This window comes from Salmo salar, chromosome 11, assembly GCF_965601325.2.
Source record: "Salmo salar chromosome 11, fSalSal1, whole genome shotgun sequence".
Lineage (NCBI taxonomy): Eukaryota > Metazoa > Chordata > Actinopteri > Salmoniformes > Salmonidae > Salmo > Salmo salar.
This window is the reverse complement of record NC_138301.1, coordinates 104,466,776-104,490,911: the sequence shown is the minus strand read 5'-3', so window position 1 is coordinate 104,490,911 and position 24,136 is coordinate 104,466,776. Positions and strand designations below refer to the sequence as shown.

At 43.8% G+C, this 24,136-nt stretch overlaps 1 protein-coding gene across 2 annotated transcripts in view; it reads right to left on the bottom strand.

Annotated features, from left to right (window-relative positions):
* gabra3 (gamma-aminobutyric acid type A receptor subunit alpha3) overlaps positions 1-24,136 on the bottom strand; it is a 137,945-nt gene that overhangs the window by 93,369 nt on the left and 20,440 nt on the right. For both annotated transcript variants that reach the window (XM_014128918.3, XM_045690027.2), the window contains exon 2: positions 11,088-11,194. In XM_014128918.3, the coding sequence (XP_013984393.1) occupies positions 11,088-11,173 (86 nt within the window). In that variant the 5' untranslated portion in view covers positions 11,174-11,194. The remainder of the gene's footprint in view (positions 1-11,087; positions 11,195-24,136) is intronic.

The following is a 24,136-nucleotide window of genomic DNA, read 5'->3' as shown; positions in this document are numbered from 1 at the left end:
CATTCACAGTGTACATTGGAAAAAGTATGTGAACCCCCTAGGCTAATGACTTCTCCAAAAGCTAATTGGAGTCAGAAGTCAGCTAACTTGGAGTCCAATCAATGAGACGAGATTGGAGATGTTGGTTAGAGCTGCCTTGCCCTATAAAAACACTCACAAATTTGAGTTTGCTATTCACAAGAAGCATTGCCTGATGTGAACCATGCCTCGAACAAAAGATATCTCATAAGTCCTAAGATTAAGAATTGTTGATTTGCATAAAGCTGGAAAGAGTTACAAAAGTATCTCAAAAAGCCTTGATGTTCATCAGTCCACGGTAAGACAAATTGTCTATAAATTGAGAAAGTTCAGCACTGTTGCTACTCTCCCTAGGAGTGGCCGTCCTGCAAAAATGGTTGCAAGAGCACAGCGCAGAATGCTCAATGAGGTTAAGAAAAATCCTAGAGTGTCAGCTAAAGACTTACAGGAATCTCTAGAACATGCTAACATCTCTGTTGATGAGTCTACGATATGTAAAACATTAAACAAGAATGGTGTTCATGGGAGAACACCACGGAAGAAGCCACTGCTGTCCAAAAAAAACATTGCTGCATGTCTGAAGTTTGCAAAAGTGCACCTGGATGTTCCACAGCGCTACTGGCAAAATATTCTGTGGACAGATGAAGCTACAGTTGAGTTGTTTGGAAGGAACACACAACACTATGTGTGAAGAAAAAAAGGCACAGCACCCAAACATCAAAACCTCATCCCAACTGTAAAGTATGGTGGAGGGAGCATCATGGTTTGGGGCTGCTTTGCTGCCTCAGTGCCTGAACAGCTTGCTATCATCGACAGAAAAATGAATTCCCAAGACATTTTACAGGAGAATGCTAGGCTATCTGACCTCTAATTGAAGCTCGACAGAAGTTGGGAGATGCAACAGGACAACGATCCAAAACACAGAAGTAAGTCAACAACAGAATGGCTTCAACAGAAGAAAATACGCCTTCTGGAGTGGCCCAGTCAGTCCTGACCTCAAGAGAGCACTTCACACCAGACATCCCAAGAATATTGCTGAACTAAAACAGTTTTGTAAAGGGGAATGGTCCAAAATTCCTCCTGACTGTTGTGCAGGTCTGATCCGCAACTACAGAAAACTCTTGGTTGAGGTTATTGCTGCCAAAGGAGGGTGAACCAGTTAGGTTCACATACTTTTCCCACCCTGCACAGTGAATGTTTACACAGTGTGTTCAATAAAGACATGAACACGTATAATTGTTTGTGTGTTATTAGTTTAAGCAGACTGTGTATGTCTATTGTTGTGACCTAGATGAAGATCACATCAAATTTTATGAGCAATGAATTTTTTATTTTACTAGGCAAGTCAGTTAAGAAAAAATGTGTATTTTCAATGATGGCCTAGCAACAGTGGGTTAACTGCCTTGTTCAGGGGCAGAACGACAGATTTTTACCTTGTCAGCTCAGGGATTTGATCTTTTTGTCATGTCCTGGCCAGTATAAGGTTAATTGGTATTGTAGTTTGGTCAGGACGTGGCAGAGGGTATTTGTTTTATGTGGTTCGGGGTGGTGTGTTTGTTGAAGGGGCATTTGATTTAAGTATTCCGGGGTTTTGGGGCACTGTTTGGTTTTCATGTATTCTATGTTGAGTCTAGTGTGTGTGTTTCTATGTTTGGTTAATTGGGGTTGGGACTCTCAGTTGAAGGCAGGTGTTGTCTATTTGCCTTTGATTGAGAGTCCCATATATTAGGGTGTTTGTCATTTGTGGGAGATTGTTCCATGTTAGTGTATGTCAACACTTCAGGACTGTCAGTTTATAGTTCGTTCTTTTTTGTGTTCATTTTTGGAGTTAATAAATGTTCAAAAATGAACAACCGCATGCCTGCTGCGTTTTGGTCCATTTCCACCGATGAGAACCATGACACTTTAGGGTTACTAGTCCAACACTCTAACCACTAAGCTACCTGCCACCCTGTTATACATAAATCCAGGTATTTCCAAAAGGTTCACATACTTTTTCTTGCCACTAAATATAGGTTGTATTTACAATGGTGTTTGTTCTTCACTGGTTGCCCTTTTCTTGTGGCAACAGGTCACAAATCTTGCTGCTGTGATTGTACACTGGATTTGTTTTCTTTGTGGGTCTGTGTAATCTGAGGGAAATATGTGTCTCTAATATGGTCATACATTTGGCAGGAGGTTAGGAAGTGCAGCTCAGTTTCCACCTCATTTTGTGGGCAGTGTGCACATAGCCTGTCTTCTCTTGAGAGCCAGTTCTGCCTACGGTGACCTTTCTCAATAGCAAGCCTATGCTCACTGAGTCTGTACATAGTCAAACCTTTCCTTAATTTTGGGTCAGTCAGTGGTCAGGTATTCAGTGGTCAGGTATTAGGGCCAAATAGCGTTCTAGTTTGCTCAGTTTTTTGTTAATTCTTTCCAATGTGTCAAGTAATTATCCCCTACTGCCACCCATCACCACCAAGGGCAACCCCCTCCCTACCCAACCCCCTCACACACCTCCTCAGATGAGCCCACCTCCAACCTATAGATACTGGTATGCAGCATATCATATGACATGCCTGCTAACATTTAGTGGCTTCACAATATAACAGATTTATTTTGTTTGCCCTGTCTTTTCAGTGTCTTCCAGTTGTCTGTGCTCAGAGGAGATAAGGTGTCCAGGAGAGAAAAGGAACAAGTTGAACAATGGTTGCTAATGCAGCTTTGATTGACTCAGGGGACAGGTGCTAAGTCTCAGCCTACTAATGATGACCAACATTTCTGTGCATTCTTCTTTGATCGACATGAAGCTAATGAGGTCTTGATGAGTATTGGGCGCCTTCTTTTGAAGAGGACTCACTGCTCTGAAAACTCAGCTCAGACTTTTATTAGGAGTCCTTATGAAGCTCTGCTCGTGTTGCCTCTCTGGCCTTGCAGACAGAGGAATGCAATGGTCAACCACTGAATCTTAAAAAGTACTCAGAGTTTACAGTGAGTGAGTTTAAAGTCCTATAAAAAAGGGAGTGACGGAGAGGGTGAGAAAGAAAAGGAAAGTGTCAGAAAAGGAGTACAAATACATAGAGCCAGAAAACAGCTAATATAAGATTATACTACTCCCTGCTCCATTCTGCTGGCGCGTCACATCTACCAGGGAGCAGCGACTAAAACCATTTGTTTGCTTACCCTTTTCTCCAAAAACCAGCTACAGAATCAGATGCCATAGAAAAACAGCTCTGCTGATTTCTATAAAGCTATCCAGGAAACTGGAACAAACATCACGCTAAACAAGCAGCTTTATAAAACACAAACAAATGTGTTTATCTTGCCATGACCAAACTGACATGGGTCGTGTCTGTGGGATGTTGTGAATGAGTCACAGGAACATAAAATCATGTCTCACTGATAGACGGCAAACATATGTGTCCCCATCTGTCCAGACAGCGGTGGAGTCTAGTTGCCTAACCCTGTCATACACATACTCTGGGTGTTGGAGGCAATTTTAATACAATATATCTAGCTCTTCATACAGCATGTTTAAGTGAATGAGCTTGGAAATTTTCAAATTGCGTGATCCAAAATAAACTTGGGGCTTAGATCAATGACTCTTTAGAATAAAACCTCAATTTGATTGCTTTGGCAATCAGAATCTGATCACCCTGCCAAACGCAAGTAAATGTCACTTGCTAGAAGGTGCTCTTCAATCTTCCTCTGCATGTTTAATGAGGGCGTTCTCTAGCCTCAACACGGAGCAGATCTAGTAAACGTGGTTTAGTGCCTGACGTATTGGCAGCTTGCACCCTAAAGTACACCATTGGCCAATATACGACTCAGAAACAGTGGACTGACCCAATGCACTGATCCAGAAGCCCTATGGCTCAAACCCAATCTAGAAATCCATGGTTTGTCTATTGGATCTGCCTGAGTGTTGAGCCAAACCAGAACCCTCTCTGCCCAGCAGCTGCTGCTGCTGCTCCAGCCCTCCACAGTCTGGCCAGCAGTCAAACACACTGGATCTGGACTCTGGGGCCTCTGAGGAACATGTAACCTCTCTCACTTAATAACAGACAATATCCTCTGACCACAACCCCATTCCAGTAGCTCCCCACTCCCCAGAAGTGACAGGGTAAAATAGGGTTAGGGCCCAAGAGCTTGGATATGCCTCCAATTGACGATCCTAGTCAGGCCCTGGAAGGTGACTAAACAAAGCGAGAGGACCAGCCCCTGTCAAAGCAGACAACATACAGATGGTACAGCCATACTGTAGTCAGACAAGCATGGTGAAATAACACCCCAGGGAGGTTTAAAAAGAAAATGTTGCACTCACAAATGACTCTGATCTACAGCGGAGTGTTTTGTTTGTTTTTGTCCCTCAAACATTAAAGTGCGATGTGTCCTTGGTTTAGTGCCTTTGACTAAATTAACATCTACTGAGCAGAGTATCAATTAATAATTGTACATAAGCACGCATAAAATACGTTTTTTTTCTGTTGGGATAATTATCACTAACGTATTACTAAGGCAAAATGTAACTCCGAAAGGACTTTCTTCATATTCGTTTCTCCTGTTTCGGCTTCATAATTATTTCAGTGAAACTTTGCACCTTTTATGGAACAGCCCCGATTGTTAAGTGAACATTGTCTAACTGACTCACTTCCCAGAGAAATGTGTTCATGCTTTACTGAAGCTCTCTGTTCTACAGACACTTGGTATTGATGCTTCACTTATTTCCGGCTATTCCCTTGTGTTCAAGCCAATGAGGCATGTTGGCATACCAACAGACAAGGTGCTGCAGGATAATTGTCAAGCAGAGCATGCTCCAACAGACTGGGCTCATTGACTGGCTTTCAGATGGGAATCATATGTGAGTCCTGGTAGGATATCAGCAGGGCTGTGTGGATCTGGAGGTGTGCTGGATCATACCAAAAACTGTGCATTCCAACATAGGAGTTCACAGTGTATCACAAAACCAGAGTGGCTTGTACCAAACCACTATGAAATTAGAGAAAACACACCACATGAGACTGAAAACATAATGTCACGAAATAGTGTCTATAGGAGAAAATAAAGTAAAAGAATGTTCAATGTCTGTGAAATCATACTTGTCAGATTAAGAAGAGATCAATGACTAATGCAGCTCAATTTCATGGCAGTTTAACATGGCATAGCCATTCTCTGCAGCACGCAAGGTGTTGAATCAGCCATTGAGCTGACTCACGTTACTGTTCAGTAAGGAGACGGACATCCATCCCCAGTTGCTCTGGAGCAGGATTGAGTTCTCTGTGTTCACAGTGCAGTCACACCCTCTGGGGGATCCATTGTGACTCTAATCTGATTCACAGATGCCTGCTGGGACTATTCACCAATTAGGAACTTTGAAGCTGACGGATCAATTACTCAATATATATCAACACAATGCCGCTGTTAGTTACCCCATCTGAAATTCTGGTAATTAGCCCAGAGATCAATAAACTGTGAGCAGGACGGAGAACTTGGGGAGATATGAGAGAATTTGAGATTGTTAAATCTCATGAATTAAATGTTCCCTGTGGATTATATGAGGGTGGTGCCTAACAGTGACATGTTTATCATCGATGTGCTCCACATTCTATTCCCAACTCTTAATCTGCAACAAAACGGAAAGATGGGGCAATTCTTGTCACCATAGTATTTGTGATGTAAAGAAGTAATAGGATCATTGGTGTTGCATATCATGATATTGACACATACAGGTACTATATCTACAGTATGCTACCTGCTGTGTTTTACATTTGTACATACACTATAGCCTACCTTGCTTCATATTTTCTCCATTTCCATCTTAATGCTGAAAAAGAGAATCTCCGACAGGCAGCCAAGTCATCCAACCGCAAACAGAGAAGCTCACCAAGTGAATACATAACCCTGGCTCAGCCCTGTAACACATTAACCTTGACAATTCCACCGTATCGTTGACAGAATGGTCTCTGTCCACCGAATCACATCTCAAAGTGAGCCCTTCCCTTCCATCCCATGAATAATGCATGTGAGTTGGGGTGAGAAAGGGAGAGGAGCTGGGGAACTTCAGAGGCGATGAATACGCAGGAATAGCTGGAGTGGACGTACAGCACCTTCCCCCTCATAGCCATTGATTAAGTGTCACTTTGTCCTGTGGAGTTGAAACAGATTCCAAACAAAACAGACAACAGAAAAGGGTCTGACTGTTCACACTCGTTAGCCTGTGATTGCGCTGCGGAGGGCGTGGATTGGAGGCGAGGTTGTAAGACAACAGGCTGCTCATTTATATGTAAAAGATGGATTGTTGTGAATAATAGTTTAATCAAGCCCTGCCTACCAACGAGCGTGTGCAGTGAGGGATTGAGGGGATGCAGAGTGACAGAACCTAATATAGGGGATTTGTCTGTGACAACTTTATCCATTAGCAATGTCTCCTGCCTGCACTGTTGCCGATTTGGAGCCCGGCGATGGTATCAGTGGGCATCAGGGAGGCGGCAGGACTCAGGGAGAGACAGCTTTGCTGATGTGAAGAGATACTCTGGAGGTATAAGCACTCTGAAGTCTAAAAGGATTACTTACAAACTTGGTCATGGCTGGTACGCCTGTGCACTTACATTTTCCGTTCAGATCTACATTTCCCGAGACAGACACCACATCACAATAACCCACGGCCCTGCTTCCCTTTACTTCCTACCTAAAACGGGGTAGGCAAAGCCTCACGTACACCATGTGTTAATAAATACAATTTGCTGAGTGAAGATTGCAGTGCAAGGACGCTGCTTACGTGCACTGTGCTGTCTTTCAAGTGATTGAGGTCGTCTCGTTGGTATGCACCGAGAGTATGCTTTGACTTAATCCACCCCAGTCCCCCAGAAAATATTCATTTCTATGCCCCTGGCCCGGAGTCAGGGTGGAAGTGTCTGCAGTTATTTAGACACATTTTAGGATGCTTTCGAGGCTCCCATGGACTGCCAAAGCACTGAACAGGATAGCTTTGATCCTATAAAACACAAGGACATAGCCCATTAGAGAGAGAATGACAGAGAGATGGGATGGATGGGAGGGGAAGTGAGAGAAAGAGAGAGATAGGGATGGATGGGAGGGGAAGTGTGTGAGAGAGAGAGAGGTAAGTGTGTGAGAGAGAGAGGTAAGTGTGTGAGAGAGAGAGGTAAGTGTGTGAGAGAGAGAGAGGTAAGTGTGTGAGAGAGAGAGAGGTAAGTGTGTGAGAGAGAGAGAGGTAAGTGTGAGAGAGAGAGAGAGAGAGAGAGGTAAGTGTGAGAGAGAGAGAGAGAGGTAAGTGTGAGAGAGAGAGGTAAGTGTGAGAGAGAGAGAGAGAGGTAAGTGTGAGAGAGAGAGAGAGAGGTAAGTGTGAGAGAGAGAGAGAGGTAAGTGTGAGAGAGAGAGAGAGGTAAGTGTGAGAGAGAGAGAGAGGTAAGTGTGAGAGAGAGAGAGGTAAGTGTGAGAGAGAGAGAGGTAAGTGTGAGAGAGAGAGAGGTAAGTGTGAGAGAGAGAGAGAGAGAGAGAGAGAGAGAGAGAGAGAGAGAGAGAGAGAGAGAGAGAGAGAGAGAGAGAGAGAGAGAGAGAGGTAAGTGTGAGAGAGAGAGAGAGAGGTAAGTGTGTGAGAGAGAGAGAGGTAAGTGTGTGAGAGAGAGAGAGGTAAGTGTGTGAGAGAGAGAGAGAGAGAGAGAGAGGTAAGTGTGAGAGAGGGAGAGAGAGAGAGAGAGAGGTAAGTGTGAGAGAGGAGAGAGAGAGAGAGAGAGAGGTAGGTGTGAGAGAGGGAGAGAGAGAGAGAGAGAGAGAGGTAAGTGTGTGAGAGGGAGAGAGAGAGAGAGAGAGGTAAGTGTGTGAGAGAGAGAGAGAGAGAGAGAGAGAGAGAGGTAAGTGTGTGAGAGAGAGAGAGAGAGAGAGAGAGAGAGAGAGAGAGAGGTAAGTGTGAGAGAGAGAGAGAGAGAGAGGTAAGTGTGAGAGAGAGAGAGAGAGGTAAGTGGTAAGTGTGTGAGAGAGAGAGAGAGAGAGAGAGAGGTAAGTGTGTGAGAGAGAGAGAGAGAGAGAGAGAGGTAAGTGTGTGAGAGAGAGAGAGAGAGAGAGAGAGAGAGAGAGAGGTAAGTGTGAGAGAGAGAGAGAGAGAGAGGTAAGTGTGAGAGAGAGAGAGAGAGAGAGGTAAGTGGTAAGTGTGTGAGAGAGAGAGAGAGAGGTAAGTGTGAGAGAGAGAGAGAGAGAGAGAGAGAGAGATGGGAAGGGAAGGATAGGAGGGGAAGTGAGAGAAACTAATAAATGCTGTTATTACTTCTCTTTCTCTGCCTTCTTGAGATGTCAGAACGAGTACACAGCATGCAGCACACTCTCGATTTACGCTTATTAATATCTGGTAACATATGATCCAATTTGAGAATGAAGGCGATGCCAGCTAAATAATGTTAAACACATCTAATCTCAGCTAAGACATGCTTGAACATGTTTTTCTTTTTAACAAAGCAGGACTAACCTTAATGCCAGCTCTGAAGCTCTGCATGCCTCATAGTGCCTTCACTCCTTTCCTCAAATTTTCCGGCTCCACTTCCACATAACTGCATTAGGACGTAATAATAAATACCCAGGTTTATTGATACGTCCCAGGGAGAGTCAAAATTAACCTTATTTGGGGTGATAGAGGACGCAACAAAAGAGTGGGGGATCAGAGAGGCAGGCTTATCAAAAGCCAGATAGAGTATTTCACAGTTACACAGAGAGGGGCCCGTTCTGATACTGAGGGAGAGAAATGGGTCGTCGGAATAAACAGGACTTTTGGTTTGTCACTTAAGTCACCAGAAATGTATTTAGGACAACAAAGTGAGCAGAGCCATGAAACAAGCCATTGCACGGCCTCAATTTGTCTCTTTAAAATGCCTTGTTTATTCTGTTTGGGCTTGTTTTTTTGTTTTTTAAATCATCTGAATTATTTACATAGCCAAGTAACAAGGAGAGGCACTACTTGTTATGCAGAGGTAGTAACTGAGCTACTGGAGTTTAGAACTGCAGTTCTGCAGTTTGGAACAATCCCCCATTATCAATGTTATTATCATCCTTATCCTCATCATCATCACCATAACCATCATCGTGCATTTTTTAGAACGTTGTATGCAAATTTGATAGCTTTGTCATCAATATGAGATTAGTTTTTTTTTTTACATGCACACAAAAATCAGCAATGCAAACAGGACTGGACTGCCAGAAAAATAAGGTTGAATATTACATTTTCCCAAGAGCAATTCAACCAAATAATGGAGACGGAAACGATTGAATTTACTTGAAGGGTGTATATGAATGAGAAAAGGTATAGTGAGAAAGAGGGTCTGTTATGTCACATTAAATCAGATCCGGTCCATCTTTCTTTTTCACTCTATGCTGACACAGTACAAAATGAATCACTGCTCCACTCCTCGTGAATATTATGTGTGTGTGTGTGTGTGTGTGTGTGCCTATGGTGGCGAATTAGATTGCAACCTCGTTCCCCCTCAACCCCCTCCTCCACTCCCCCATATGATTCCCCGTGGGTGCGCTCCCAGTCCCTCAAGTGCAGGCCAGGGTGGAGAAAGAGAGATTTCAATCAATGTATTTCTGTGACAGATTACCCTGATTGTAGTATTAGCAAAAAGGCAGTCATCATGCGTCTGTGTGCCTGTAACCACACAACTGCACACACAATTATACTATAAAACACATTCTAAGCATTATTTATGGGCGGCAGGTTAGAGGTTAAGAGCGTTGGGCCAATAATCAAAAGGGCATTGGTTCGAACCCCCAAGCTGACTAGGTGAAAAAAATCTGATGATGTGCCCTTGAGCAAGGCACTTAATTTGGAAGTTGCTCTGGATAAGAGAGTGTAGAAAATGTAACGTTATCATGTGCTTTCATATAATATACTGTAAATGATGTGCATAACAAACAAGGCATACTATCATGGACAATACAGAAATGGTGGGAAAGAGGAAACGATTGATCTTATAAAATGGCTTTGTAACACCCTGAATTACCTGGTAATCCCTAAATAACCTTTGATTGAAGTTATACAATCAATAATACAGTGTTTATAACAACATCTAGGTGACGTTTTAGTTCTGAAGCTTGACAGCTGTAAAGCTTTGTATGACTCATTTTACTCTCTTTGATGGATGGAGAGAAATCTCTCTGTAGCAAACTAATGGAATAGGTGGATAATGGGAGGTGACTAAAAAATCAGTTGAGAGGGGTAGGTGTTAATTGATTGTGTAAGGGTCAGCGAGGGTAAGCAACAGTGTTCTAAAAAGGTTGGAATAGGCTAGGGAGCCTTGCCCATAGTTTATAATGGTCTTCAATAGATACACAAGGCTAGAGAATGCAGCACACTGCACTGGGGGAATGGACTGGGGTAGGAATAATGCAGTGATCTTAGGCCTTGTCTATGGCTATGTCTTGGCAAGAACTTCCTGGCTGTACACCTTCTTACAGTGCCGTGTGCTGCTAATAGGAAGTGAAAGCTAACTGGCCCCATGGAAAGGCAATTTAGGCTAAGCAATCTCTCGCCTTCCCTCGTGTCTCCCCTCTGCTCTTTCGGCAGGTCAGCCTTCTCTCGGGTCTCCCCTCTGCTCTGTCTGCAGGCCAGCCTTCTCTCGGGTATACCCTCTGCTGGCAGGCCAGCCTTCCCTCGGGTCTCCCCTCTGCTCTGTCTGCAGGCCAGCCTTCTCTCGGGTATACCCTCTGCTGGCAGGCCAGCCTTCTCTCGGGTCTCCCCTCTGCTCTGTCGGCAGGCCAGCCTTCCCTCGGGTCTCCCCTCTGCTCTGTCGGCAGGCCAGACTTCCCTTCCCTTCCTCCAGGTTTATTGAGCCTCGCTTTACCACTAGAAATCCAATAGCTATTTACACTGGGCCACGTCTGGCTCGAAATGGCATTCTGCGGATCATGAAGCCTGGCTACAGTACTAGGGCCATATTAATGAATGTATTAGCTGCAACACATCCCCAGAGCTTCAAAATGGGGGACAGAAGAGGACGGGAGGAAGGAGGAGGTGGAGAAGAGCGAGTGGCTGGAAATGGAAGAGAGCTAGGGGAGAGAAGGGAGTGAACTATGAGTCATCCTACCCGGTTTGTGGAAAGGGGTTGAGGAGCAGGAGGCAGATCCATATGCCCGACACGAATACTGCAAGTTTCTGGAGAGTGGCAGCCATATCAAACTATGGCCCAAAACCCTGCAGAAAAGAGAGAAGGACGGACAGATGTACATGTTAATTAGGGCTGGGAATTGCCAAGGACCTCCAAGAGTGTGAAATGTTGTCATCAAGGCAAAGGGTGCCTACTTGGAAGAATCTCAAATATAAAATATATTTTGATTTGTTTAACACTTTTTTGGTTACTAAATGATTCCATATGTGTTATTTGATAGTTTTGATGCCTTCACTATTATTCTACAATGTAGAATATAGTAAAATAAAGAAAAATCCTGGAATGTGTACAGTAGGTGTGTCCAAACCTTTAACTGGTACTGTATATATACAGTGCGTTCGGAAAGTATTCCGACCCCTTGACTTTTTCCAAATTTTGTTACATTAGAGCCTTATTCTAAAATTGATTGAAAAAAAATCCTCATCAATCTACACACAATACCCCATAATGACAAAGCAAAAACAGGTTTTTAGAAATTTTTGCAAATGTAAAAAAAGAAAAATACCTTATTTACATAAGTATTCAGACCCTTTGCTATAAGACTCAAAATTGAGCTCAGGTGCATCCTGCTTCCATCGATGATCCTTGAGATGTTTATACAACTTGATTGGAGTCCATCTGTGGTAATTCTATTGATTGGACATGATTTGGAAAGGCACACACCTGTCTATGTAAGGTCCCACAATTGACAGTGCATGTCAGAGCAAAAACCAGGCCATAAGGTTGAAGGAATTGTCCATAGAGCTCCAAGACAGGATTTTGTCGAGGAAGAGATCTGGGGAAGGGTAGCAAAAAAATTCTGCAGCATTGAAGGTCCAAGAACACAGTGGCCTCCATCATTCTTAAATGGAAAAAGTTTGGAACCACCTCTTCCTAGAGCTGGCTGCCCGGCCAAACTGAGAAATCGGGGGAGAATCCCCTCGAGTTATTTTTAATGTCCCAATTGGGAAATGTGTTGTGAAGTCAGGGTTCAACAATAAGAACCAATAAGAACCCGATGGTCACTCAGAAAGAGCTCCAAAGTTCCTCTGTGGAGATGGGAGAACCTTCCAGAAGGACAACCATCTGCAGCACTCCACCAATCAGGCCTATATGCTAGAGTGGCCAGACGGAAGCCACTCCTCAGTAAAAGGCACATGACAGCCCGCTTGGAGTTTGCCAAAAGGCACCTAAAGGACTTTCAGACCATGAGAAACAAATTCTCTAGTCTGATGAAACCAAGATTGAACTCTTTGGCCTGAATGCCAAGTGTCACGTCTGAAGGAAACCTGGCACCATCCCTACGGTGAAGCATGGTGGTGGCAGCACCATGCTGTGGGGATGTTTTTCTGAGGCAGGGACTGGGAGTCTAGTCAGGATTAAGGGAAAGATGAACGGAGCAAAGTGCAGAGAGATCCTTGATGAAAACCTGCTCCCGAGTGCTCAGGGCCTCAGACTGGGGCAAAGGTTTACCTTCCAACAGGACAACGACCCTAAGCACACAGCCAAGACAACGCAGGAGTGGCTTCGGGACAAGTCTCTGAATGTCCTTGAGTGTCCCAGCCAGAGCCCGGACTTGAACCCGATCGAACATCTCTAGAGAAACCTGAAACTAGCTGTGCAGCAATGCTCCCCATCCAACCTGACAGAGCCTGATAGCATCTGCAGAGAAGAGAAACTCCACAAATACAGGTGTGCCAAGCTTGTAGCATCATACCCAATAGGACTTGAGGCTGTAATCACTGCCAAAGGAGCTTCAACAAAGTACTGAGTAAAGGGTCTGAATGCTTATGTACATTTTATATTTCAATTTTTTTTATTGTATAAATTTGCTAAAATTTATGTCATTATGTGTAGTTTGAAGATTTAATACATTTTAGAATAAGGCTGTAACGTAACAAAATGTGGAAAAAGTCAAAGGGTCTGAATACTTTCCAAATGCACACTCTAACCGCTAGGCTACTTGCTGCAATATTATTTTAGACAATATATATATATATTTTACAAATTGATACATGGAGTCAAAGTATCAATATAATATTGCCTAAAATAATATTGCGGCAAGTAGCCGAGCGGTTAGAGTATTGGGCCAGTAACTGAAAGGTTGTTAGTTCAAATCCCTGAGCCCACAAGGTGGAAGATCTGTCAATGTGCCCTTGAGCAAGGCACTTAACACCTAACTGCTCCAGGTTTGCTGTTGATAATGGCGGACCCTGGCCATGACCCCACTCTCCGAGGGTGTGTTAGGTAGTTGGGATATGCAAAAAAATAAAATTCCAATTCACACATTGGTATAATACACACTTCTACATGTGTGAATAGGACAAACACTGTATAAGCACCCACTCAATCATCATCATCAACTGTATTGATGTTTTCCCCCCCATCACTAATGTTAAGGTGAATTAGCATCATAGATCAATATGTATGTCCAGTCCTGGAAAGCAGAATGAAAACAGTTAGTGAAACACATAATTCATTGGCAGGTGTCCTGAGGGACCTGGATCTAAATTGATTTCCTGTTGCTCTGGCCTCATGACAAGCTTTGACAGACAGACAGACAGACGGACAGACGGACAGACGGACAGACAGACAAATGGTTTGATGTTCTTCTATGGCCATGACGACAGAGATACTGAGCCAAAATGCTAGGCTTTGAGTAGATATATACAGTATGAAACTACAGGTTATTAGTCATGGAAGCTTTGGGCCTTCCATACTGTATTGTATGTAGTAAATAAGTCATGTTAATGTCCCAACCCATGGTAAGTGCCAAAGCTCTTCAAAATATTACAGGTGTAGTAACCTGCCCTGCTGGGATTTAACCTTTGTAGTCACCTTCCTATACATGCTTGTTAATATTGTAGTACTGAGTCCTACTGAGAATGATGACAAACATAGCCTTTACTGTCAGCTCTGAGCAACTCAAGTTTTAGATGCAATGATGACCAAACTAATATGAATATTTTAGCACTTGGAGGAAAACCTGGACTCGCTAACAAAAGCAAATTATTTAATGAAACAAGTCCAATTTGTTTCCTTGCTGCGCGAGCCAAAAGCAGTGAAGACGAGGGAATTTATTTGCTTTTCTGCCCAATATGCAGCAGCACAAAAGCTATGGAGCATAAATACTGAGTAATTCCTCTCACGCAGGCAGCGAAGCTCTGATTGGAGCTTCACCCAGGCAGCAGGCTGCAGCATTAGGGAGTCCCTGTGCTTTCCCCTTAAGAGGATACTTTGTAAAACTGCTGTTTCTTCAGACACACCAACCAACGATATAGGGGCTTTGTAAGGATTAATAATGGAATCACCGACACATGAATACACTTCGAACAAACATAAAGACTGTAGGGACTGAGGTACTGGCAACAAGACCGAAAAGCTAAACAAAAAAACTATTGCCCTTTAAGCCAAGCCTGGAGAGTATCTATGCCTTTTATTTGACGTAAAGAAAATTGTCACGAAACGCCACCATATAAATGTCACAACATAAATACTGCGTTGCTTACACTGTAAATGTAGACAGGTGGACCTTTGTTGAAAACAGTAGTGGTGCGTGGGTAAAATCACTGGGGAAGCCAAGCCAGTAAAAAAGCCATATTACAACTTCCATTGTGATAATTGTGTTTGCTCTATAACCCATTCCTTCATACGCCACCTTGATACAGTAGACAATAAGGCCGTGACAACAAAAAGACTCAGTTACACACCTGACTCAGTTACACAGCGACGGAAAAAATTAAACTACACATACATTTGTTTCATCACAAAACAACATCTGTCCGGTGAAGTCCACAAAGCAAATATTGCATGTAAAAAACAGTCATATGACATGCAGTATTGTCAAGCAAGTTACTGTTTTCGACAGTCTACGAAACAACTAGTGATTTAGAACGACGGTGTTACCGCAAGTCAGCACAAAGACAACAGGAGCACTGCCCCTGCTATTCCTGCATGATTTACACTTAAACATTTAAACATCAAATCAACAAGGCTATATACAGTATATGCTTAGTTTAAAACACTGAAATCAAAATGAAAACAAACACATTTTGTCCAATCAATGTTGCTAAATATCATGTGGCTGTCCATGGAACTGATTTCTGTCTGTGTGTGTACGTGTGTGTGTGTGAGCTTGCGTGCATGCGCAAGTAAAAAAATAAATACATGTTGACTCACCCTACTTGTAGACTAGTTGAATGCCAACGCCATCCTCATCTCTTTCATGTTGGCAAAACAGTCTATGACTCTGTCATACAGTATGCTTTTAGTTTATGTTGTCATAGGCTACCTAGTTAAAATGTTTGCTAGCCTAACTTCCTCGCATGGGCAAAAATGAACCAGCTAAGTTAGCTAGCTAGTTAACGTGAGCCTACTAGGCTACATACAGTTGAAGTCGGAAGTTTACATACACTTAGGTACCTTCAAACTTAGTGCCTCTTTGCTTGACATCATGGGAAAATCAAAATAAATCAGCCAAGACCTCAGAAAAAAGATTGCAGACCTCCACAAGTCTGGTTCATCCTTGGGAGCACGCCTGAAGGTACCACGTTCATCTGTACAAACAATAGTATGCAAGTATAAACACCATGGGACCACGCAGCCGTCATACCGTTCTGTCTCCTAGAGATGAACGTACTTTGGTGCGAAAAGTGCAAATCAATCCCAGAACAACAGCAAAGGACCTTGTGAAGATGCTGGAGGAAACAGGTAGAAAAGTATCTATATCCACAGTAAAACGAGTCCTATATCGACATAACCTGAAAGGCCGCTCAGCAAGGAAGAAGCCACTGCTCCAAAACCGCCATAAAGAAGCCAGACTATGGTTTGCAACTGCACATGGGGACAAAGATCGTACTTTTTGGAGAAATGTCCTCTGGTCTGATGAAACAAAAATAGAACTGTTTGGCCATAATGACCATCGTTATGTTTGCAGGGAAAAGGGGGAGGCTTGCAAGCTGAAGAACACCATCCTAACCGTGGAGCACGGGGGCGGCAGCATCATGTTGTGGGGGTGCTTTGCTGCAGGAGGGACTGGTGCACTTCACAAAATAGATGGCATCATGAGGAAGGGAAATTATGTGGATATATTGAAGCAACATCTCAAGACATCAGTCAGGATGTTAATGCTTGGTCGCAAATAGGTCTTCCAAATGGACAATGACCCCAAGCATACTTCCAAAGTTGTAGCAAAATGGCTTAAGGACAACAACGTCAAGGTATTGAAGCGGCCATCACAAAGCCCTGACCTCAATCCTATAGAAAATTTGTGGGCAGAACTGAAAAAGTGTGTGCGAGCAAGGAGGGACTACAAACCTGACTCAGTTACACCAGCTCTGTCAGGAGGAATGGGCCAAAATTCACCCAACCTTTTGTGGGAAGCTTGGGGAAGACTACCTGCAACGTTTGACCCAAGTTAAACAATTTAAAGGCAATGCTACCAAATACTAATTGAGTGTATGTAAACTTCTGAGCCACTAGGAATGTGATGAAATAAATAAAAGCTGAAATAAATCACTCTCTACTGTTATTCTGACATTTCACATTCTTAAAATAAAGTGGTGATCCTAACTGACCTAAGACAGGGAATTTTAACTAGGATTAAAGTTCAGGAATTGTGAAAAAACTGAGTTTAAATGTATTTTACTAAGGTGTATGTAAACTTCTGACTTCAACTGTACATCTACTTTAGGCTACATATTGAACTTCAATCGTCTCAGGACTGTGGCACAATATATGAATTTATGGTAAGATCAGATTTTCCATCATAATCATTGGCCTGTATAGAGAATTAAGTAAAAACTACAAGTCCAAATCCACATCTCCATCCATTGCTTAGGAAAGAACCGATTTAGCAAACTGCAGGACAACACAAGCAGACCAGAAACAGACACGTTTGTCTGACAATGATGACGTTTTGCTTAGGATGTGATTTGATTGGTGTGAAGCCAAATCCAAACTGGCCTCCCTTGGTTGGCGTTTTGCTGTGCCAGGACAACCCACAGTTGAGCTCAGCTCAATGCTGGCTAATTATTTTATAAAAATGTTATCAAGGGAGGCCAAATGCTTGCTGGCATCAATCAATCAAATGCTACGGCAGCAACATGTTATACTCTTTTGTTCCAGACAGCATCAGATACATGGGCTATACATACTGAGACAGAGGAGCGCTGTATCCCTCGCTCTGATTTCTCCGGTGAGATTCAGTCACTTGCGAATTGACGGAAAATTATGAAACAGAGAAACAAAAGATAAATTATTTTCTTATTTTTAATTTATTTATCGGTACATGTATACACGCTACTGGCAAAGGCAAGACGTTATCCAGAGCAAAGGGACTGATGGGATATGAAGCAGCCAGATTCCAGCTCAAAATTAACTGCGTCTCAACTGTGTCTCGTGTGAGTGAGAGAGAGAGAGAGAGAGAAGGCGGGAGGGGAGGGTAGAGGAGAGGAAACGGGAGGAGTGGGCGGGGAGAGGTGGAGACAGAGTTATTACTACTCTTTGAGATGGGAGGTGGAAGCAGCATTGTAAATACAAAATACTTCATCTACCCTATTGATCTATTCTAGTTGTTCTAGATTCTGGCACTAGTGCAAAGCCCCTGTAACAATAAGAAGTTACTTCTGAGAAGGTGGTTAAGTGTTTATCTAATACTTCATGGTCTGTGTCTACACCTCTCTGATTGTAAGATCAGTTGATGCCAGATTCCTTCATGACAAGCCACATATGGTCACAAACCTCCTCTGAAAAGGAGAAATAATTCAACACTGAGTGTTTTCTGACACCTCAATCATCTTCTAAAGGTGTGGAAAAATCTGCTTTGGTATGTGCAGTCCTGCCAAAGAGCGGCAAGGCTCAATTCTCTCAATCGCGGGTGTTTGTGTTCATTTTTTAAAAACATTTTTTAAACAGACATCTCCCTGCCGGCACCTGTCAAACCATCAGAGAGAAAGGTCAAAAACCTCAGCTCACTTTATCTCCATGGCCACATTTGTCAATAGTCAAATACCACACAGTTTATCATAGCGAACTATGCTTTATTACAGGCGATAGTTTCAGCACACGTCACGGTATTAGAAAGCATGCTGTACCTCTTGGAAGTCTCGTAGATCGACCTTGCTTGTGGAATGGATGAATTGGTGCCTCTGAGACAGTCCAGATGGCTGTTTGAGGACCTTGATCTTGTGTTTTTATTTGATTGCGTTTGTGTTTTTTTGTTGTTTATACAGTATATTTTGTATGTTAACTATGCATTTTGATGATGTTTTGTAACTTTCCCCAGGCCGTTGCTGTAAAGGAGAATGTATTCTCAATCAACTCACCTGGTAAAATACGGAATAAATGAATGAAAGTACCAGCGGGGCTGTCTGTCCATCAGAGCTCCACCGCTTTAAAAGGACAAAGAACATTTGGGAAACTCGGCATTACACCTCTATTCTCACACCGTGGCTCTGCTCTGTGGGTCAGTGGTGGCCAGACCACTGGTTGACATTACACCCCTGTTCTCACACCGTGGATCTGCTCTGTGGGTCAGTGGTGGCCAGGTCACTGGTTGGCATTACACCCCTGTTCTCACACCGTGGCTCTGCTCTGTGGGTCAGTGGTGGCCAGACCACTGGTTGACATTACACCCCTGTTCTCACACCGTGGCTCTGCTCTGTGGGTCAGTGGTGGCCAGGTCACTGGTTGGCATTACACCTCTGTTCTCACACCGTGGATCTGCTCTGTGGGTCAGTGGTGGCCAGACCACTGGTTGACATTACACCCCTGTTCTCACACCGTGGATCTGCTCTGTGGGTCAGTGGTGGCCAAGTCACTGGTTGGCATTACACCTCTGTTCTCACACCGTGGATCTGCTCTGTGGGTCAGTGGTGGCCAGACCACTGGTTGACATTACACCCCTGTTCTCACACCGTGGATCTGCTCTGTGGGTCAGTGCTCACACCGTGGATCTGCTCTGTGGGTCAGCTGAGCTCATACAGCTAACCGCTTACAGAAGCTGTGTAGTAGTTCACAGCCTCTCGCCCTTTTATATGGATGACAGTGAGACCCCTCATCCCATCCCCTAATCCCTTTCGCAGCCTTACAGATCGAGGAGCAAACACAGATCTTCCTCAGGGGTATTCAGCAAATGTTCTCTGTTACAAGAGCTGGGGAACACAAATGATCTTAGGATGGTTAAAGATTTGAGCTCTTTCAAGTGCTCACTCGGGACGCATCTCTGCAGGTCTGTCCCATCCCGAAACGTGTCTGTGTCCCTGATGAATGCATTCCTCCTGGGCTGAAACACTTTAGATGGGGGCATCCCCCATGTTCATTCCAGCTGAGCGCCAAATGACTTTGTTTAATCGTTCTCTCTCAGCGTTTTTATTAATGGGTCTATATTACAAGTAATTCTGGATTGTTAGACATCAGAGATTTTATGTTATCCATAAAAGCCACAGGATGCCAGCCCTCCAGAGCCAGAAATAACAATTCCTTGCCCGATAATGTCTGACAGAAAATTGCGTCTGTTAATGTCATGACATCTACTGCTTCCTATTTAAGCAAGACCTGCTCGCATTGTGGTCATCATCTCACATATCTTATATCTAACAGTCTTAAATGTCATTGATACATTTATCTGTAGTCTAAGACAAGGTTGCTGGGTGACTGAAGGCTGAGTGAACAATCGACTGCAGCCTTTCCAATGGCCGTGGCTCACAAAGACATTTCCTTCATACTGTTGTTGTTACACAACATGACCAAAAGTATGTGGACACCTGCTCATCAAACATCACATTCCAAAATGATGGACATTAATATGGAGTTGGTTCCCCCTTTGTTGCTATAACAGCCTCCACTCTTCTGGGAAGGCTTTCTACTAGATGATGGAATATTGCTGCGGGGACTTGCTTCCATTCTGTCACAAGAGCATTAGTGAGGCACTGATGTCAGGCGATTAGGTCTGGCTCGCAGTCGGCGTTCCAATTGATCCCAAAGGTGTTCGATAGGGTTGAGGTCATGGCTCTGCGCAGTCCTGTCAAGTACTTCCACACCGATGTCGACAAACCATTTCTGTATGCTTTGTGCACAGGGGCATTGTCATGCTGAAACAGGACATAGCCTTCCCCAAACTGTTGCCACAAAGTTGGAAGAAGCACAGAATCATCTAGAATGTCATTGTGTGGTGTAGCGTTAACATCTCCCTTCACTGGAACTAAGGGGCCTAGCCCAAACCATGAAAAAAAGCCCCAGACCATTATTCCACCTCCACCAAACTTTACAGTTGGTAGTGTTCTCCTGGCATCTGCCAAACCCAGATTCGTCCGTCAGACTGCCAGATGGTAGCGTGATTCATCACTCCAGAGAACGCATTTCCACTGCTCCAATGACTCCAGCTGACGCTTGGCATTGCGCATGGTGATCTTAGGCTTCTGTGCAGCTGATCAGCCATGGAAACCCATTTCATGAGCTCCCAACGAATAGTTATTGTGCTAACATTGCTTCCAGAGGGAGTTTGGAACTCGGTAGTGAGTGTTACAACTGAGGACAGATCATTTTTGCACGCTACGCGCTTCAGCACTCAGTGGTCCCATTCTTTGAGCTTGTTTGGCCTACCACATCGTGGCTGAGCCGTTGTTGCTCCTAGACGTTTCCACTTCACAATAACAGCACTTACAATTGACCGGGGCAGCTCTAGCAGGCCAGAAATTTCACAAACTGACTTGTTGAAAGGTGGCATCCTATGATGGTGCCACGTTGAAAGTCACTGAGCTTTTCAGTAAGGCCATTCTACTGCCAATGTTTGTCTATGGAGATTACATGGCTGTGTGCTCAATTTTATACACCTGTCAGCAACGGGTATGGTTGAAATAGCCAAATCCACTAATTTGAAGGGGTGTCCACATACTTTTGTATATATAGTGTACCTCATGCCTAAAAGGCAAAAGGCTACACCACAAACAAATGATTCATATCCTGAAAACAAACTCTCGCTAATAAGGAGGACAGAGATCCACATAAAGGGCTATAAACAGACAGTGTCACTGTCACTGGACTGCAGCAGGCAAGAAGTTAAACTACCATCCTCTCCCTTGTCTGAGCGGGTGCCCCCAGATTTCATGCCACCCACAGGGCCTCTTTTGATAATACCAAGTGGACTGGAATTCTCCTCTATGCAATGTTTCATTCTACCCCTGTACTATTAACCTCATATGACCATTTGGATCTTGCCAGCTCACATTCTGTTTCGCTACACGGTGGTAAGCTCGCGAGATCAGGATGGTTGTACGAGGCTACTTTCCTATATCTGTGGCATTTTATCATTTACTTTCTATGAACATATGGGAATTTACAATGCCTTCAGAAAGTATTCAAAATATATTTAATCCATTTTAAATTCAGGCTGTAACACAACAAAATGTGGAAAAAGTCAAGGGGTGTGAATACTTTCTGAAGGCATTGTAGATATTCTCTCCCCTCATTATTCATAAAGTTGACACTACAGTACCCACCAAGCCACCGGCGGTTTGTGTTACCACTTTGAGGATGGCCAGAGACACCACACCTCCACGGTGGCAGTAGCTTCAGCCTGGGCTGTCTACTCCTGTTCACACACAGGCTGGGGGGCTGAAATGGCACTAACCATCTGACAGCTTTGACTTTGTAACCCCTAAATCTAACAGTCCAGGACATTCAGAAGAGGAGCACACTAGTGGGAGGTACAGGGGACTCTGACAGGCCAGGTAAATCAAAAGGGAACCACATTTAGTCACTTCTGACTGCAAGGTGAGTCAACTTGATTAAGATTTGTATTAATGTGATACTGTGATATTAGTGCTGCGGTTACAGGACTCAAGGAGCAGACAGCAGAGATGGAACTGACTTTAATAGCTGACTAGGCAAGGTCAACATGGCCTTTCAACAGCCTGGCTCCTCTAAAGCCTGTACAAGTTGATGGGCTGAATCATGACAGGGGCAGAGAGAGGTGTTTGCCAATTAAGGACATATCACCTCCAAGAGCAAGAATGACTCCTCATGAAATAGGCATGGTTAGTGTCTGAGGCTAAGCAAAAACAACTTGGCTTTCATATGAATGTGATAAGCATATGGGATGCTGCAGTGGGAACGGGGCGGGCTGGTCTAAGTCTGCTCCTTGGGCTGTATAATCCACTTCAAAGCAATGTTTACGCTCCCTCTGGCGAGAGCAGACAGGGAAACACTGACTCATGCGTGATGAGGAGGAGTCCTGGCCAAGAAACATCTTGTGTTTGACTAAACATCATATGGATGGCTAACAAACAACATCGACTCAATACATATTTTCAGAAATCCATTGACAGTTCATTTATATGCAACTGTCAACTAAAGAAAGGGTAAGTTCTATAATGCCCACCAACCTACATACATGTGTTCAAATAAAGCACGATTGGGCAATTTCTTCTAAGATATTGCTTTATCTGCAATATTTGACACCCATTTATCAAACTCTGCAAACTGTACAATACAGAAATGAACAGCTCTGCGGATACAGTAATTCCCATAGAACTAATACATGGAATGTGAACACGATCCAGTTAAGCATTTGCTCATATTACAGTGAGGGAAAAAAGTATTTGATCACTTGCTGATTTTGTACGTTTGCCCACTGACAAAGAAATGATTTAAAATTTTAACGGTAGGTTTATTTGAACAGTGAGAGACAGAATAACAACAAAAGAAATCCTGAAAAATGCATGTAAAAAATGTTATAAAATGATTTGCATTTTAATGAGGGAAATAAGTATTTGACCCCTCTGCAAAACATGACTTAGTACTTGGTGGCAAAACCCTTGTTGGCAATCACAGAGGTCAGACGTTTCTTGTAGTTGGCCACCAGGTTTGCACACATCTCAGGAGGGATTTTGTCCCACTCCTCTTTGCAGATCTTCTCCAAGTCATTAAGGTTTCGAGGCTGACGCTTGGCAACTCGAACCTTCAGCTCCCTCCACAGATTTTCTATGGGATTAAGGTCTGGAGACTGGCTAGGCCACTCCAGGACCTGAATGTGCTTCTTCTTGAGCCACTCCTTTGTTGCCTTGGCCGTGTGTTTTGGGTCATTGTCATGCTGGAATACCCATCCACGACCCATTTTCAATGCCCTGGCTGAGGGAAGGAGGTTCTCACCCAAGATTTGATGGTACATGGCCCCGTCCATCGTCCCTTTGATGCGGTGAAGTTGTCCTGTCCCCTTAGCAGAAGAACACCCCCAAAGCATAATGATTCCACCTCCATGTTTGACGGTGGGGATGGTGTTCTTGGGGTCATAGGCAGCATTCCTTCTCCTCCAAACACGGCGAGTTGAGTTGATGCCAAAGAGCTCCATTTTGGTCTCATCTGACCACAACACTTTCACCAGTTGTCCTCTGAATCATGCAGATGTTCATTGGCAAACTTCAGACGGGCATGTATATGTGCTTTCTTCAGCAGGGAGACCTTACGGGCACTGCAGGATTTCAGTCCTTCACGGCATAGTGTGTTACCAATTGTTTTCTTGGTGACTATGGTCCCAGCTGCCTTGAGATCATTGACAAGATCCTCCCGTGTAGTTCTGGGCTGATTCCTCACCGTTCTCATGATCATTGCAACTCCACGAGATGAGATCTTGCATGGAGACCCGGGCCGAGGGAGATTGACAGTTCTTTTGTGTTTCTTCCATTTGCGAATAATCGCACCAACTGTTGTCACCTTCTCACCAAGCTGCTTGGCGATGGTCTTGTAGCCCATTCCAGCCTTGTGTAGGTCTACAATCTTGTCCCTGACATCCTTGGAGAGCTCTTTGGTCTTGGCCATGGTGGAGAGTTTGGAATCTGATTGATTGATTGCTTCTGTGGACAGGTGTCTTTTATACAGGTAACACGCTGAGATTAGGAGCACTCCCTTTAAGAGTGTGCTCCTAATCTCAGCTCGTTACCTGTATAAAAGACACCTGGGAGCCAGAAATCTTTCTGATTGAGAGGGGGTCA